The following is a 13,509-nucleotide window of genomic DNA, read 5'->3' as shown; positions in this document are numbered from 1 at the left end:
CATTATCTTTCCTCTATATCCACCATAAGATTACTAGAATGGATAGTAGATTCCAGTGCATCTCGCATATGGTAGGTAACGTTAGTGAGTTCGCTTCCTAAACTCGTATAGCAGTTCCAAATTGCATTCAGATCTCTAATGATACAACACACTCTGTGCTTGAAAAGGATAAAGTGAGATGTACCAATTCTATGCATTTGTTCAATGATTTGCATGCTCATTCCTTTCAAGTAAATCTTTTATCCATTAGTTTCATTATTCTCCCATTAAAATGTGTTGTTTTCTTTCATGTTCTTAAGGTGATCCTTTAAGAGAATGAGACTAGCCAGAGACTTGAGATTAGCACGTGGCATAGTGGACTCTAGAGGGAATGGACTCAACATGAATATCCATGGTAGAGAGTGATGTAGCAGGAGGATCTGGGAAGAGTGTGGATGATGTATTGCTACAACATCACAAGCACATTGGACACTCTTCATTTAGCATTTTAAGTCGTTTGTATTCGTCTTTGTCTGAGAAGAAAAATAAACAAAAACTTGTTTTTGATGCTTTTGAGTTTGGTAAGCATACCGGGAACTTATGTCAGTTCTGGTAAAATAAGTTCATATGTTTTTGATTTGGTGCATTCAGATATATGAGCTTGTTTTACAACTTCGATGAATGACTATAGATATTTTGTGACTTTCATTTATTGTTTTTTATGTGTTACTTGGTTATATTCGATGAGAAACAAAACTGATGTGTTGGTTTGCTTTAAAGACTTTCAAATGACGATTAAGACTCAATACGATGCAATTGTGAAGGTATTGAGGTCTGATAATGAGTCAAAGTATACCAATAATGCATTTAGGGGGTACATGTCAGTCTTGAGGATATAACATCAAACCACATGTTCATACACACTGACACAAAATGGAGTATCAAAGAGAAAGAACAGATACTTTCTAGACATTACCCGAAGCATGATGATCTTGATGAACGTCCCAAAATACCTGTGGGGGCAAACAGTTTTGACAGCTGCTCAATTGATCAATAGAATGTCTTCAAGTATGTTGGAGTGACAATCTTTTTGTGAGTTGTTAAAAGGAAATAATGGTGGGATCCTCCCATTGAAGGTATTTGATTGTGTACGTTTCGTGAAGGACAATAGACCAGCAATAGGGAAGCTATATCACAGAATTGTGAAGTGCATTTTTTTGCATTATTCTACTACTTAGAAGGGTTATGTTTGTTGGAACCCAATAGAGAAGAAATTGTTTGTGAGTATAGATGTTATTTTTAGAAAATTCAAACCGTACTATTCCGTGGAGGTGACCTCACCCACTGGTGACTCGTCAGATAATGGAAATATGAGGCAAAAGAGGGAGAGTAGTGATGTTGAGAGATTGACATATGGGGACGATGTCTTGTCCCATTTGATGGGAAGGATCGAATGAGGAAAACCCAATCCATAAGGAAAATGAGCCTGAAGGTGGCAGAATTCAAGCTCAAGGAAAGTTGACGGTGTATAAAAGGAGAAGCAAACAAAATGAGAGGACAGTACCTGTCGTGTCACTCGTGCTAACAAGTCCATTGTCCCGATCTACCCCAACTTTGAGGCACCTACACCTTCCACCTCAGAATTTAATTACAGAAGTGATATGATTCCTCTCCATTCTTCTCACACTCCCATGACTTTAAGGAGGACCTCTAGCATAAATGTTGGTATTCTCTTGATCGTTATTGTTAGGTGAAGAGTCTGACTGGAGCATCCATGTGCAGCAAGTAGGCTAGCTTTCTCGCAAACAGTGCTCTTGGCGCCTGGCTATGTGCACTCAAGCGCCCATTGGGTGTTCCCAGATCGAGCAGATGGAAAATCCCGTGCTCATTATGGGCGCTTAGGTGCCCATTGTGGGAGCTTAGACACTCACTTCTAGCACTGGAGCGCCGGCTACCCGAAAGTTTGGCGCCTAGGTTCCCGGAACAGTTAGTAACGAGATTACAGTTTTTAATCCTGATTTCAAGTTTTTTTGTTGAGTTTGGTTGTTTCTCTCTTCAGTATTCTTTGACAAGCATTTCGAAGAAGGTGTTGAGTGTCAAATAAGTGAATTTCAATGATTCGACGTGATTTTTGTGTCGGATTTAAGAGAAAAGATTGTTTGTGCAAGTCCTGTAAGTTTCTTCGTGTGAGTGTGAAGAAGAAACGTGCGAGTCCTTCGTAAATCTTTCTGAATACATAGTCGAATTTGTGGGGGTGTGACTTTGTGGTTTCTTCCCGTTCTCGGGTTTTTCCACGTAAAATTCCTTTGTTTTCTAGTTGCTTTAATTGTGTTTTGTGTTTAAATTTTTTGTTCTGATTTTCTCAAATTTTGTGATCATATTCCATGATGAAATTAAAAGATTCATTCACAGTAGTTTTCTTAACAAACTGGTATCAAAGTAGGGGGTTCGATTCAAATGGGAGCAATAGCTGAAGAAGCAAGATTTAAGGTGGAGAAGTTCAATGGGATGAACTTTAAATTTTGGAAGATGCAAATGAAGGATTTGTTGTATCAGAAAAAATGATACTTGTCGCTAAAAAGGAATTACAAAGGAGCCTGAATCTACGTCTATGAAGGAATGTGAAGCATTAGATCGAACAACACTAGGTTCGATCAGGTCAATGCTTTCCTCATCTGTTACGTTCAACACTATGTAGCACCGACACTTCTAAAAATGTGTTGTACACGTGTCGGACACGTATCAGACACTAACACTTGTCCGACACGCCCCAACACTTCTCTGATACTATAAAATATATTTATGAATTATTTCAAGCTCAAACACATCCAGGGCACACCTCAACCCCACATCGAACGTGAAAATAACACGATTTCAAGAAAATGAGACGTGAAAATTAGAAAATTATAAATATACATATAATTTTAATTATACCTCATAGTCAAAACCACCCATCTTTCGTCATGTTGAAGCTCTCACTAAAATTCGTCAAAATCGAGCATCAAAGGTATATCTACTATTCGAAACCGAGCATTACTAATTCCCCCATTATAATTATAAGATTTTTTAAATTTTAGTAGATAAGTCAAATTTTTATATTGAAATTAATTATATATAATTTTAAAAATTAATTTTTATAAGCATGAGGTTTCATAATACAAGTAAAATTTATAAATTTAAATTTTATTTTTTAACATGTATTGTGATATTTTTAATAAAAAATAATGATAAAATATATATTTTATCTTCATAATTAATTAAATATAAAAGTGTGTCTATGATGTATCGTGTCCTAATTTTTTCAATGTTGTGTCCCTGTATCGTGTCTGTGTCCGTGTTTCATAGGTTCAATATTGTGAATGAAAAAACTACGGTGGATCTAATGGTGGCATTAGTCAAGATGTATGAAAACTTCTACTTACAATAAGATTTTTCTGATGAAAAATTATTCAACATGAAGATGATGCAAGATAGTTCAATGACAGAACATCTCAATAACTTCAATATTGTGACGAGCCAGTTGTGTTATGTGAGAATCAAGTTTGACGATGAGATTAGAGCACAGGTGATACTATCCTCATTGTCGAAAAGCTCAGATGGTTTGATAACGGAGGTGAGTAATTCTTCAGGGACTCCGAAGTTGAACTTAGATGACATCGAGGGTCTCATGTTGAATGAAGAAGTTAGCAGAAATACAACGAATGGTGAATCTTCAGGTTCTGCATTGAATGTTGACAACAGGGGAAGAAATCTGGGCAGGAATACAAATAGAGACAGATCTAAGTCCAAGAAAAGAAAGCCCAAGTCAAGCAGAGGAGAATGTTAGAACTGCGGTAAGAAAAGACATTTCAAGCAGGACTGCAAAGCTCCAAGGAAGGTTGATGGTGGAAAACAAAAAAAAAATAGTTTTTCTACTATTGTCTCCATGGTAAAATCCAAAATGACTCACTGGTGTCATCCCTAACCAGCACTGAATCCCTGATAGTGGATTCAAGTGCCTCTTTTTATGCTTGCCCCAATAAAAAGGTAATTAAAAAATATACTCAGAGTAATCTAGAGAGTTGAAAAGAATAATGTTGATATCGAATTGCCAAATTGAGCAATTTGGAAGCTTATTAAGTCAGACATGTTCCTAGTTTGAAGAGAAACCTTATCTCAGTGAAAAGGCTGACAAAGTAATAAGGGGCATTGGTGATAGCTCGAGGCAACATTGAAGAAATCATTTATCTGATCAATGAAATGATTGATTTTATTGATGAGGCTAGAACCAGGGTAGATGCAAGTCTGTGGCACCATGGTCATATGAGCAAGAAATTTATGAAACACCTACTTTCAAGGATAAGCTTCAGGGTCTGAAATCAGTTGAGATGGATTTCTGTGAATATTTTTTTTATGGCAAGTAGAAGAAAGTTTCTCTCCAATAAAAAAATATTCACGGAAACTTTCTAGTTCAGAAGAAACTGAAATAGAGCATACTGACGTAAAAAGTAGAGAAACTTTCTGTGAATATTTTTTTATAGCAAGTAGAAGAAACTGAAGTAGAGCATACTGACGTATGAGGTCCTACTCTAGTTCAGTCCATTTGAAATTCTCGTTATTTTGTCATATTCGTTGATAATCACATGAGAAATATACTGATTTATTTCTTAAAGCAGAAATCTAATGTATTTAAAGTCTTTAAGAAATGAAAGACTATCGTAGAAAATGAGACAGACTTAAAATTGAAGTGTCTCAGATCAGATAATAAAAATATCATGATTAAAAATTGAAAATTTTATGTGCTATAGAGAGGGTCAAACATGAGTTCACTATCTCAAGGAAACCGCAACAAAATGGTGTAGCTGAGCGCATGAAGAAAAAAATCATGGAGCGTGCTATGAGCATGAGAGTGCATGCAGGCTTACCAAAACAGTTTTAAGCTAAAGCAATAAACATTGCAGTTTATCTAATCAACCGTAAGTCCATCAGTACCTTTGGAGGAATGCTTACCTGAAAAAGTCTGGAGTGACAAAATGTATGTCTATCTCATTTAAAAGTATTTAGGTGTTAATGTAAGCTCCAGAAGAAAGCTTAACTCAAAATCTGTCAAATTACACCTATATTGGATATAACTCAGATAAGTTTAGGTACAAGTTCTTGGATTATCAGAAACAGGGACGTCACTTTCAACGAAATGGAGATGTACAAGAACAGGGTAACTCAGGAGAGTCTGTCAACTACTTCTAAATAATCCAGATATGTGGAGATAGATAATGTTGGTGATCAGGAAGATGGAAAAAAAACAAGTTCTCAACCAGAAGGAGCACTAGAATTTCCTCAGTAAACTGCTACAAAAGTTAGAAGATCCAGTAGAGTGAAACAACCCATATAAAGGTATTCTCCTTCTTTACACTATTTATTATTAATTGATAGAGGTGAACCAAAGTGTTTTGAGGAGACCACTCAAGTTGAAGATTCAAGGGAGTGGGAGCTCGCCATGGATGAAGAAATTCAATTTTTCAAATTAAACTTGGGATTTGATGGTACTACCAAATGGCAAAAGAGGACTTCACAACAAGTGGATCTACAGGCAAAAAAAGGAGTCAAATGGTAGAAAGCGCTACAAGGCAAGGTTTGTTGTGAAGGGTTTACAACAAAAGGATTAAGTGGATTACACAGTTCTTCTCCCCAGTGGTGAAGATGACGACTATCAGGGTTGTGTTGAGTATGGTAGCAGAGGAAGATCTACATCTGAAACAGATATATGTAAAAGCAGCTTTCTTACATGAAGATCTTGAGAAGCTATACATAGTGCAACCATAAGGTTACAAGATTTCAGTCCAAGAAGATTTGGTCTGCAGATTGAAGAAGAGTCTTTATGAATTGAAGCGAGCCCCGAGACAGTGGTACAGGAGGTTTGACAGGTTGATGTCAAACACTAGGTACATGAAGTGTCAAACAAACCACTGTTGTTTCATCAAATACTTCGGCAATTGTTATATTTTGCTTCTTTTGTATGTGAATGACTTGCTGATTGCAGGAGCAGATATGAAAAAAATTAGGGACATGAAGAAACGGCTATCAAGTGAGTTTGAGATGAAAGATTTAACTACAACCAGAAAGATCCTCGGATGAGAATCAACAAAGACAGGAGTGCAGAAACACTAAAGTTGTCTCAGGCAGAGTATGTTGAGAAAATACTACAGAGGTTCAACATGAGTGAGACGAAATCAGTTAACACTCCCTTAGGTAGTCACTTCAATCCATCTAAGGAACCATCGCCAAACTCTGAAGCAGAGCAATTACAAATGTAGAAAACTTTGTATGCTTCAGCAGTTGGAAGTTTTGATAAATGTGATGATTTGTACCAGGCCAAATATTGAATATGTAGTGAGAGTGGTCAATAGGTACATAGACAGTCCAGGCATGCATCATTGGGAGGCAATAAAGTGGATTCTCATGCATTTGAGAGGAACAATCGATAAAGTTGTTTCACGATAGTTTTTTTAACAGAAATTCTCTTGAATGTTTTAGTTTCTCACATGACATTGCTCGGTTTGTCTCATACTCTAACATATCACATGTATACGAAGCATTCATTATATATTTGGACATTGTCTCTATACTCAAGTGTTGGAAGACAGCTAAGGAGGATCCAAAGTGGAAGGTTGTTATGTTGGAGGAAATTGGTGCTCTCAATAAGAACAAGACGTGGAAGTTGGTGTTGCTACTAACAGAAAAAAAGATAGTCAAGTGCAAATGGGTCTTCATAATGAAGCGGACCCCATAAGAAAAAATTGGTCCTTACAAAGCACGATTGATGGCGGAAGGCTATAATCAGACATATGACATTAAATATGATGAGACATTTGCACCAGTGGCAAAGATGAGCATATTAATGATACTCGTCTCTCTGTTGTGAATGGTGAATGGATGTTACACTAACTATATGTGAAGAATGTATTTCTTCATAGGGTTTTCTAGAGATGTACATGGAGATACCCTCTGTCTTTGGCACAACCAAACTGTAGGCAAGGTATGCAGACTAATGAAGTCACAGTTCGGTTTGAAACTATCTCCTAGAGTTTGGTTTGAGAGGTTCAGTGGAGCAATAGTCGGCATGGGCTATCGACACATCAATGTCGACCAAAGTATGTTATCGATGACATGATGGTCATATTATTATTTTTTTTGTAGATGTGGATGTTATGATTGTCATCGATGATTATGAGAGAAAGATTGTTCAACTAAATGCATGTCTGGGCAAAGAGTTCGAGAAGGACTTGGTACACTTTAAATAATTCTTGAGATTGAGGTGGCTCGTGGAATAGAGGGGATTGTTTTATCTTAGAGGAAGTATGTGCTAGACTTGCTCACAAAGACATGTATGTTGGGATGCATGCCTGAAGTTTCACCAATTGATCAAAAGGCAAAATTGAGCACATAGACAGAAGGGAATATTGATAGTGAGAGGTACCAAAGGTTGGTAGGCCGTCTCATCTATTTGAGTCACTCGTCCTGACATATCATTAGCAGTAAGCGTAGTGAGTCGTTGCATGCATGATCCGAGGAAAGGTCACATGGATGCAATGTATCAGATTCTAAGTCACCAGAAAAGTGCACTAAAGAAGGGGTTGATCTTCAGAAAAAATGGGCATTTAGGCATTGAGGGCTACTATGACTCTGATTCGGCAAATTGTGCTAATGACAGGAGGTCCACGTTAGGATATTGCATTTTCGTAGGAGGCAATTTGGTCCCTTGGAAGAGCAAGAAACAGTCAATAGTTGCGAGGTCAATGGCAGAGGCTGAATACAGGGTCATGGCCTTGAGAGTTGTCGAGATGTTATAGCTGAGAGCTTTACTGATAGAGCTCAAAGTGGATCAAGGAGCTCAAATGAAGTTGTGGTACGACAACAAGTCAACAATCAACGTTGCCAACAACCCAGCGCAGCACGATAGAACCAAGCATGTGAAGATTGATAAGCTCTTCATCAAGTAGAAGCTAATAGTGGACTACTAGAGATAAGTCGTATAGCTACTAGAGAGCAAGTAATTGCTACCTCACAAAGGGACTTAGCTCATTAGAGCTATCGAGGTTGTGTGACAAGATGGGCTTAGTGGACATCTTTTGCCTATCTTAAGGGGGAAGTGTTGAGAATTGTATATAGTTTAGGGTCGTATTAGTAAATAAGAAATATAGAAGACGTCAAGGGTTTTACTTATATAAAAAGTTGTCAAGCTATATATAAACCAAAATCTTTCATGAATAGAAGAGATTCTTTGAGCAAAAACATTTCAATTAAACCATTGTAGAGATAAAATTACATGTTTGAAGACATTATGTCATGCATTTAAATCAGCAAAGAAATCAGCATAATTGTTGATATGCATACGACCATGGACCACGTATGTCTTTAGCTACATTTGAGGGGGAGAAATTATTCTCCCTTAATTATGCAATTGTATGTTTTTATTTCTTTTTCCTTCTTATCATGAAGTTTTGACTGTCCATCCAACTGTATGAGGATTAGTCTGAGTTGTAAATATTTATTATCTACTTGTATTAGTTTAATGAGAAAATTAGAAAGTTTTTCCTCTAAAAAAAGCTCATCCTAAATTCCATAATAATGCAGTGTTTAATTAATAAAGGGAACAGCTCATAACCTCAAACTGCCTTATTTAATGAAACAATCAACGCATACCTCAGATTCAAGCAGTCTACATGCTGACTCAAGACAGGCTTCAAGTGCTCTGAACTCAAACGGCAACACTTTGGTACTTCCATTACTGTATGCATCCAAAGCGAGCCCGGGGCTGCCTGATTGTGTTTGACTAGTTAAAACAGCCTTAGAAGTACCATCTGCATCGCCTTCATCGGATTCTGTAACCTGCATAAAGCCAAATAATGAAGGATCAATGGATCACTACATAAAATGTCTCAAACCATCTTTTGTGTTATTTATAAATTAGAATACACACTCAATACAATAAAAATGTGGGTGAGGCATCAATAAGAAAGGAGAAATAATAAGACAAACCACGCAACATGTAAGGATTTGGAAAAAATAAGTGTCAAAATGGTCCCCTGACAATCTCAAATTCTATAAAAGAGTTAATTTAGTCCCTAGACTTGTTTAAAGGAGGCTAAAATAGTCCTTCAAGGGGATTATTTCAACCCGTATTATAAGAGCCTAAGAACTAATTTGGCACTTTATAGACACTGAGATAAAAATGACCCAAAGTAAATAGTCGGTAGACTATTTTGGAACTTTACTCTGGAAAAATTATAATTTCACAGAAGTGCATTGAAGGTCCATGACCAAACCTACAACATTTCAAATTAAATGGTTTCAAAACAAGTGGGAACAGGTGGAGGACCCAAGTGTTGCCTAGGGCCCACCCTGAATTTTGGGACTTCTGTGGCAGCTTGACCTACCCTAAATTTCGGACTTGTGTGGAAGGAGGTGGTAGGCGGTTCCACCATTTGCCCAACCCCCTCCTAAATTTAGGGACTTCTGTGGCAGCTTGACCCACCCTGAATTTAGGGACCTCTATGGCAGCTTGATACACCCTGAATTTCAGACTTCTGTGGAAAGAGGGCAGGCAGTTCCATCATTTTCCCAACCCCCTTGCCAAGCCTCACCCTACCCAAAAAAACCCACCCAAAGTTCGCCTTGGCCTTCTGCAAACCCAACCCCCATTCTTGGCCTCGCCCACGCATCACGCTTCCTACTTAGGGAATGGGGCCGCTCTCCCTCACCAAATTCATCCCAATCCAGCCAGCAACTGTGAGCCACCCCACAAAAATCTCCTGCCAGTGGCCTGAAGTTTCCTCTGACCTCTCTGACTCCTCTCACTCTCTACCTCTCGCCTAAGTCATCTCCGTCACCCCATCCAGCCAACGGCCATTGAGCAGAAATCGGCTTCTGGATGGAACACATCTTGAGACATGTAAGTCAGCTTCTATGGTTGTATTGGACATGTAAGTTGTCAGTGGATGCATCTTCACTTTTATCTTTTCCTGCTGCCTGAACTGACGAATAACATAATTTCTTTCAATTTTTTTTAAACTTCATATTGCAATTTTATGTTTCCTGGATGGAATGTTTCCTTTCTGGTTTCCCTATCTTATATTTTCTTGTAACTTGTAAGTTGGGCTCTCGATCATTTTTTTATCATTGCCAGCTTATTCCAAGATTAATGCAGATGTCTGGTTGGATAAGATTTTATTTTTAAGTTCTTGACAGCCTGCTACATAAGAACATCAGAGACGCTCATTTACTTGCTGATCATTATTTTTACTTTTATTGCTCTAGGGCTGCCACTCAATTACTGCATTCTCTCATGTGCGCCTATATTGCTTATATTGCTTTTTTCTTAGTTCTTTTAACCGATTATTACTGCTTCTTTCTTTTATCGTGATGATTCATATATGTAAATATATTTTTTCATGCTAACATGCAAATTTCTGCAGCGGTGTAAGTTTTAAGATGCTGTAACATTGCATTTGTGAACGTCTGGCTGTTCACCTTTTGATAAATGTTTTACAACTTCGTCACACCTGATATTAAGGATCACTAAATTTATCTATAGCCTAAAGCAGGATTCCAAAATAGATTCATGTGAGAGTTCCATTTTACTGTTATAATAACATAAACATAACCGCTAGTTGTTGATATCTTCATATATTTTGATATCAGCCTTGTATTGATTTAATTATTAATATTGATTTTTTTTTTGTATAAAGGTTTGATATATTGATTGTTATTTGAAAAGGAAAAAATGGTTATAAATTGATATTGATATTGATAATCTTTCGACTGATCCTGGATTTGTCCTTCAAACTTGAGTTATGATGTTAATGTATGGATAGAGTTTGAGTAGCGCATTTGCTCAAGGGACCGCATCAACCAAAAAGACATAACTTTCTCCAAACTATGATGGTAATGTTGCATGAAGATTTATTTCAAAATGAAATAAGGAGTATCCAACTTGGTTAGAGTATAGCATCCAGAAAAATGCAGCATATTGTCTATATTATTACTTATTTAAATCTTAAGAATAAGTTTCTACAAAATAGGGAGGTGGGCACTCATTTGCTTGTGATAGATTTAAAAATTGGAAGAGAAAAAAAAATTGATAGTGCATGTTGGTGAACATAACAGTGCTCATAACAAGGAAAGACAAAAATGTGATGACTTAATAAAACTTCAAGTACATAGTGTTTCTATCATGCGTTTGAGTAAGGATGAGAGAAATAAAAAATGAAATGTATGATCATGTTGAATGCAACACTTGATTAAGTTTGATTTATTCTAAGACAAGAATTATCATTTCGTGACGATGATAAATCAACTAACTTAGTTAATTAAGAAAATTATTTGGAACTACTTCAGCTTCTTGTGAATCATAATGAAGAAGCAAGAAAGTTAAATTTGAAATGTTAAAGTTAACTTCACCAAAGTTTCAAAAAATTATCAAGCAACTTCAGCTAAGTCTTTAACTTTTGTCATGAAAAATATAGGTAATTTAAAATTCTCTATTATAATGGATAATTCTCGTGATATATCAAAAAAATAATAATTAATTGTTGAAGTGAGATATGTCAATAAAAAAAGATAGGTTATTGAAAGATTTATTAGTATTAAACATATTTTCTCAATAAGTGCAGTTGTACTCAATTTAGCTCTTGATTCCATATAAACAAAATATTTATTGAACTTACATAGAAAACATGGCCAAGGCTATGATGGAGCATCAAATATGAGAGACGAATTTAATAGTTTCAAATCGTTTATTCTTAATGATAATTCTCAAGCATATTGCATTCATTATTATGCACGTCAACGTCAATTATGTTTGATTGTTGGAGTAAAAAATTATTGCAAGTAAAACATTTTCTTGAGTTCATTTTAAGAATTTTAAATTCAATAGGAACTTCTTTTTATTAGAAGTGGTGCTCTAAAAATCATTCAACATAATATATATATATATATATATATATATTGTGCATCTTAAGGTTGGAGATTTAATTAGTAGACGTTGTTTAAATCAATAAACTATTTTACAACGAGTTGGTAACTCGTTGGAATTTATATTTTTCATACTTTTGATTTGTCTTATAAAAATGAATGCATCTATGTTTGAAATACTTGAGATAGTTACGGATGTTGGAGTACATAATAAGTAGTTTGTTGAAGTTGACATTTTAATTATTGCAATGGAGTATCTTGAATTTATCTTGTAATTCATCTAATGAATGATATTTTCGGCATTATAAATGAGTTATTATAATCACTACAAAGAAAGAAAATATTAAGAGGTTGAGAAAACGCTAAGATTGGTTCAAGTGTCAGAGCAACAATTATAGACAATGTGAGAGACTGAATGGTATTGTTTATCAAATAAAGTCTCCCATTTTTGTAATGTTTTCAAGATTGATATTTTATATATAAAATGTGTCCTTAAGATTCATCATTGATCAATATGTAGAGGTGAAATAATAACAAATTTACACTAATATCATGTTGAGTTATTTTATAATATGATTGGCATATAATTTCAAGAGCTGAATGATCATTTATCTGAAACAAGGATTGAGTTGTTTCTTTGTATGGCATATTAAAACCTAATCAATTCATTCTATACTTTTAATAAAAGTAAATTGATTCGTCTTACAGAATAATATCATAGCACTTGCTCTGTCAAAATATTATCAGTGCTCGCTGAGAAAGCCGCAAAGAAGCATAACACTGAAAGTAATAAGCATAGAAAAAAAACAAGCAATCACCAAATAAAGGCAGCACAAGTTAAATTAGCCGCGCTCCATGCAATCCGAATGAAATTTAAAAACCACCCTCCAAAACCTAAGATGCAACTAAATTTCTGAATAAATAAGAACAAAATCAACAAAAAAACATGAAAACCCGACATTACCACATGATGCGGAGCCCCGTAAGAGCCGGACGAGACCCTCGCCTGCAAATCTTGCACAAAGGGAGCAACCAATGGATCTCTGGAATTGGGTACGAGCACCTCCGTCGCCGTAATCACAGCCTTGATATGCTCCAGATTGATCACGATGGCTCGCTCTCTCCCCAGTATAGTCGAGGGATACGATAGCTGGGGATCCAGCACCCGTAAATCTCTCGCCGGAAGCCCCGTTCGCCTCATGATCGAGTGCTTCCCAGCTTCTTCAAGATACGACCTCCCCGAATCCGATACCACCAGCCACGCCCGCATGTTTCCCGTCGCCTTCCTCCTCCCCCCCGGTTGCTGATGAGGCGCCACCACCGCACGGTTCAGGTCATCCTCCTCCGCCACCACTGCTTTCGAAGACCGCATGTCTTCTTCCTCGCCGAAGCGTTCTTCCTCGCCGTTTCGCTCCCTTCTCCTTTACTAAAAGAAGCGCGAGGAGTTCGGCCACGGCAATGGAACATATTTATACAATCACGTGTTCAGAAATCTAAAAATACTCCCGTCCTTTTTTCCCCGGCTTTTAATAGAATTTTAAATTAGAAAAATATTATATATATATATATATATATATA

At 36.5% G+C, this 13,509-nt stretch overlaps 1 protein-coding gene across 1 annotated transcript in view; it reads right to left on the bottom strand.

Moving 5' to 3' along the window:
* LOC110027940 (magnesium transporter MRS2-F-like) overlaps positions 1-13,401 on the bottom strand; it is a 28,538-nt gene extending 15,137 nt beyond the window's left edge. Inside the window, exons 1-2 of the mRNA XM_020729595.1 lie at positions 12,896-13,401; positions 8,662-8,847 (exon numbers count right to left, since the gene is read on the bottom strand). Of these exons, the coding sequence (XP_020585254.1) occupies positions 8,662-8,847; positions 12,896-13,303 (594 nt within the window). The 5' untranslated portion in view covers positions 13,304-13,401. The remainder of the gene's footprint in view (positions 1-8,661; positions 8,848-12,895) is intronic.
* Between the last annotated feature and the right edge of the window lie 108 nt (positions 13,402-13,509).

The sequence above is a fragment of the Phalaenopsis equestris genome, unplaced genomic scaffold, assembly GCF_001263595.1.
Source record: "Phalaenopsis equestris unplaced genomic scaffold, ASM126359v1 Scaffold000469, whole genome shotgun sequence".
Taxonomy (NCBI): Eukaryota; Viridiplantae; Streptophyta; class Magnoliopsida; order Asparagales; family Orchidaceae; genus Phalaenopsis; species Phalaenopsis equestris.
This window is presented reverse-complemented; position numbering and strand designations above follow the sequence as displayed.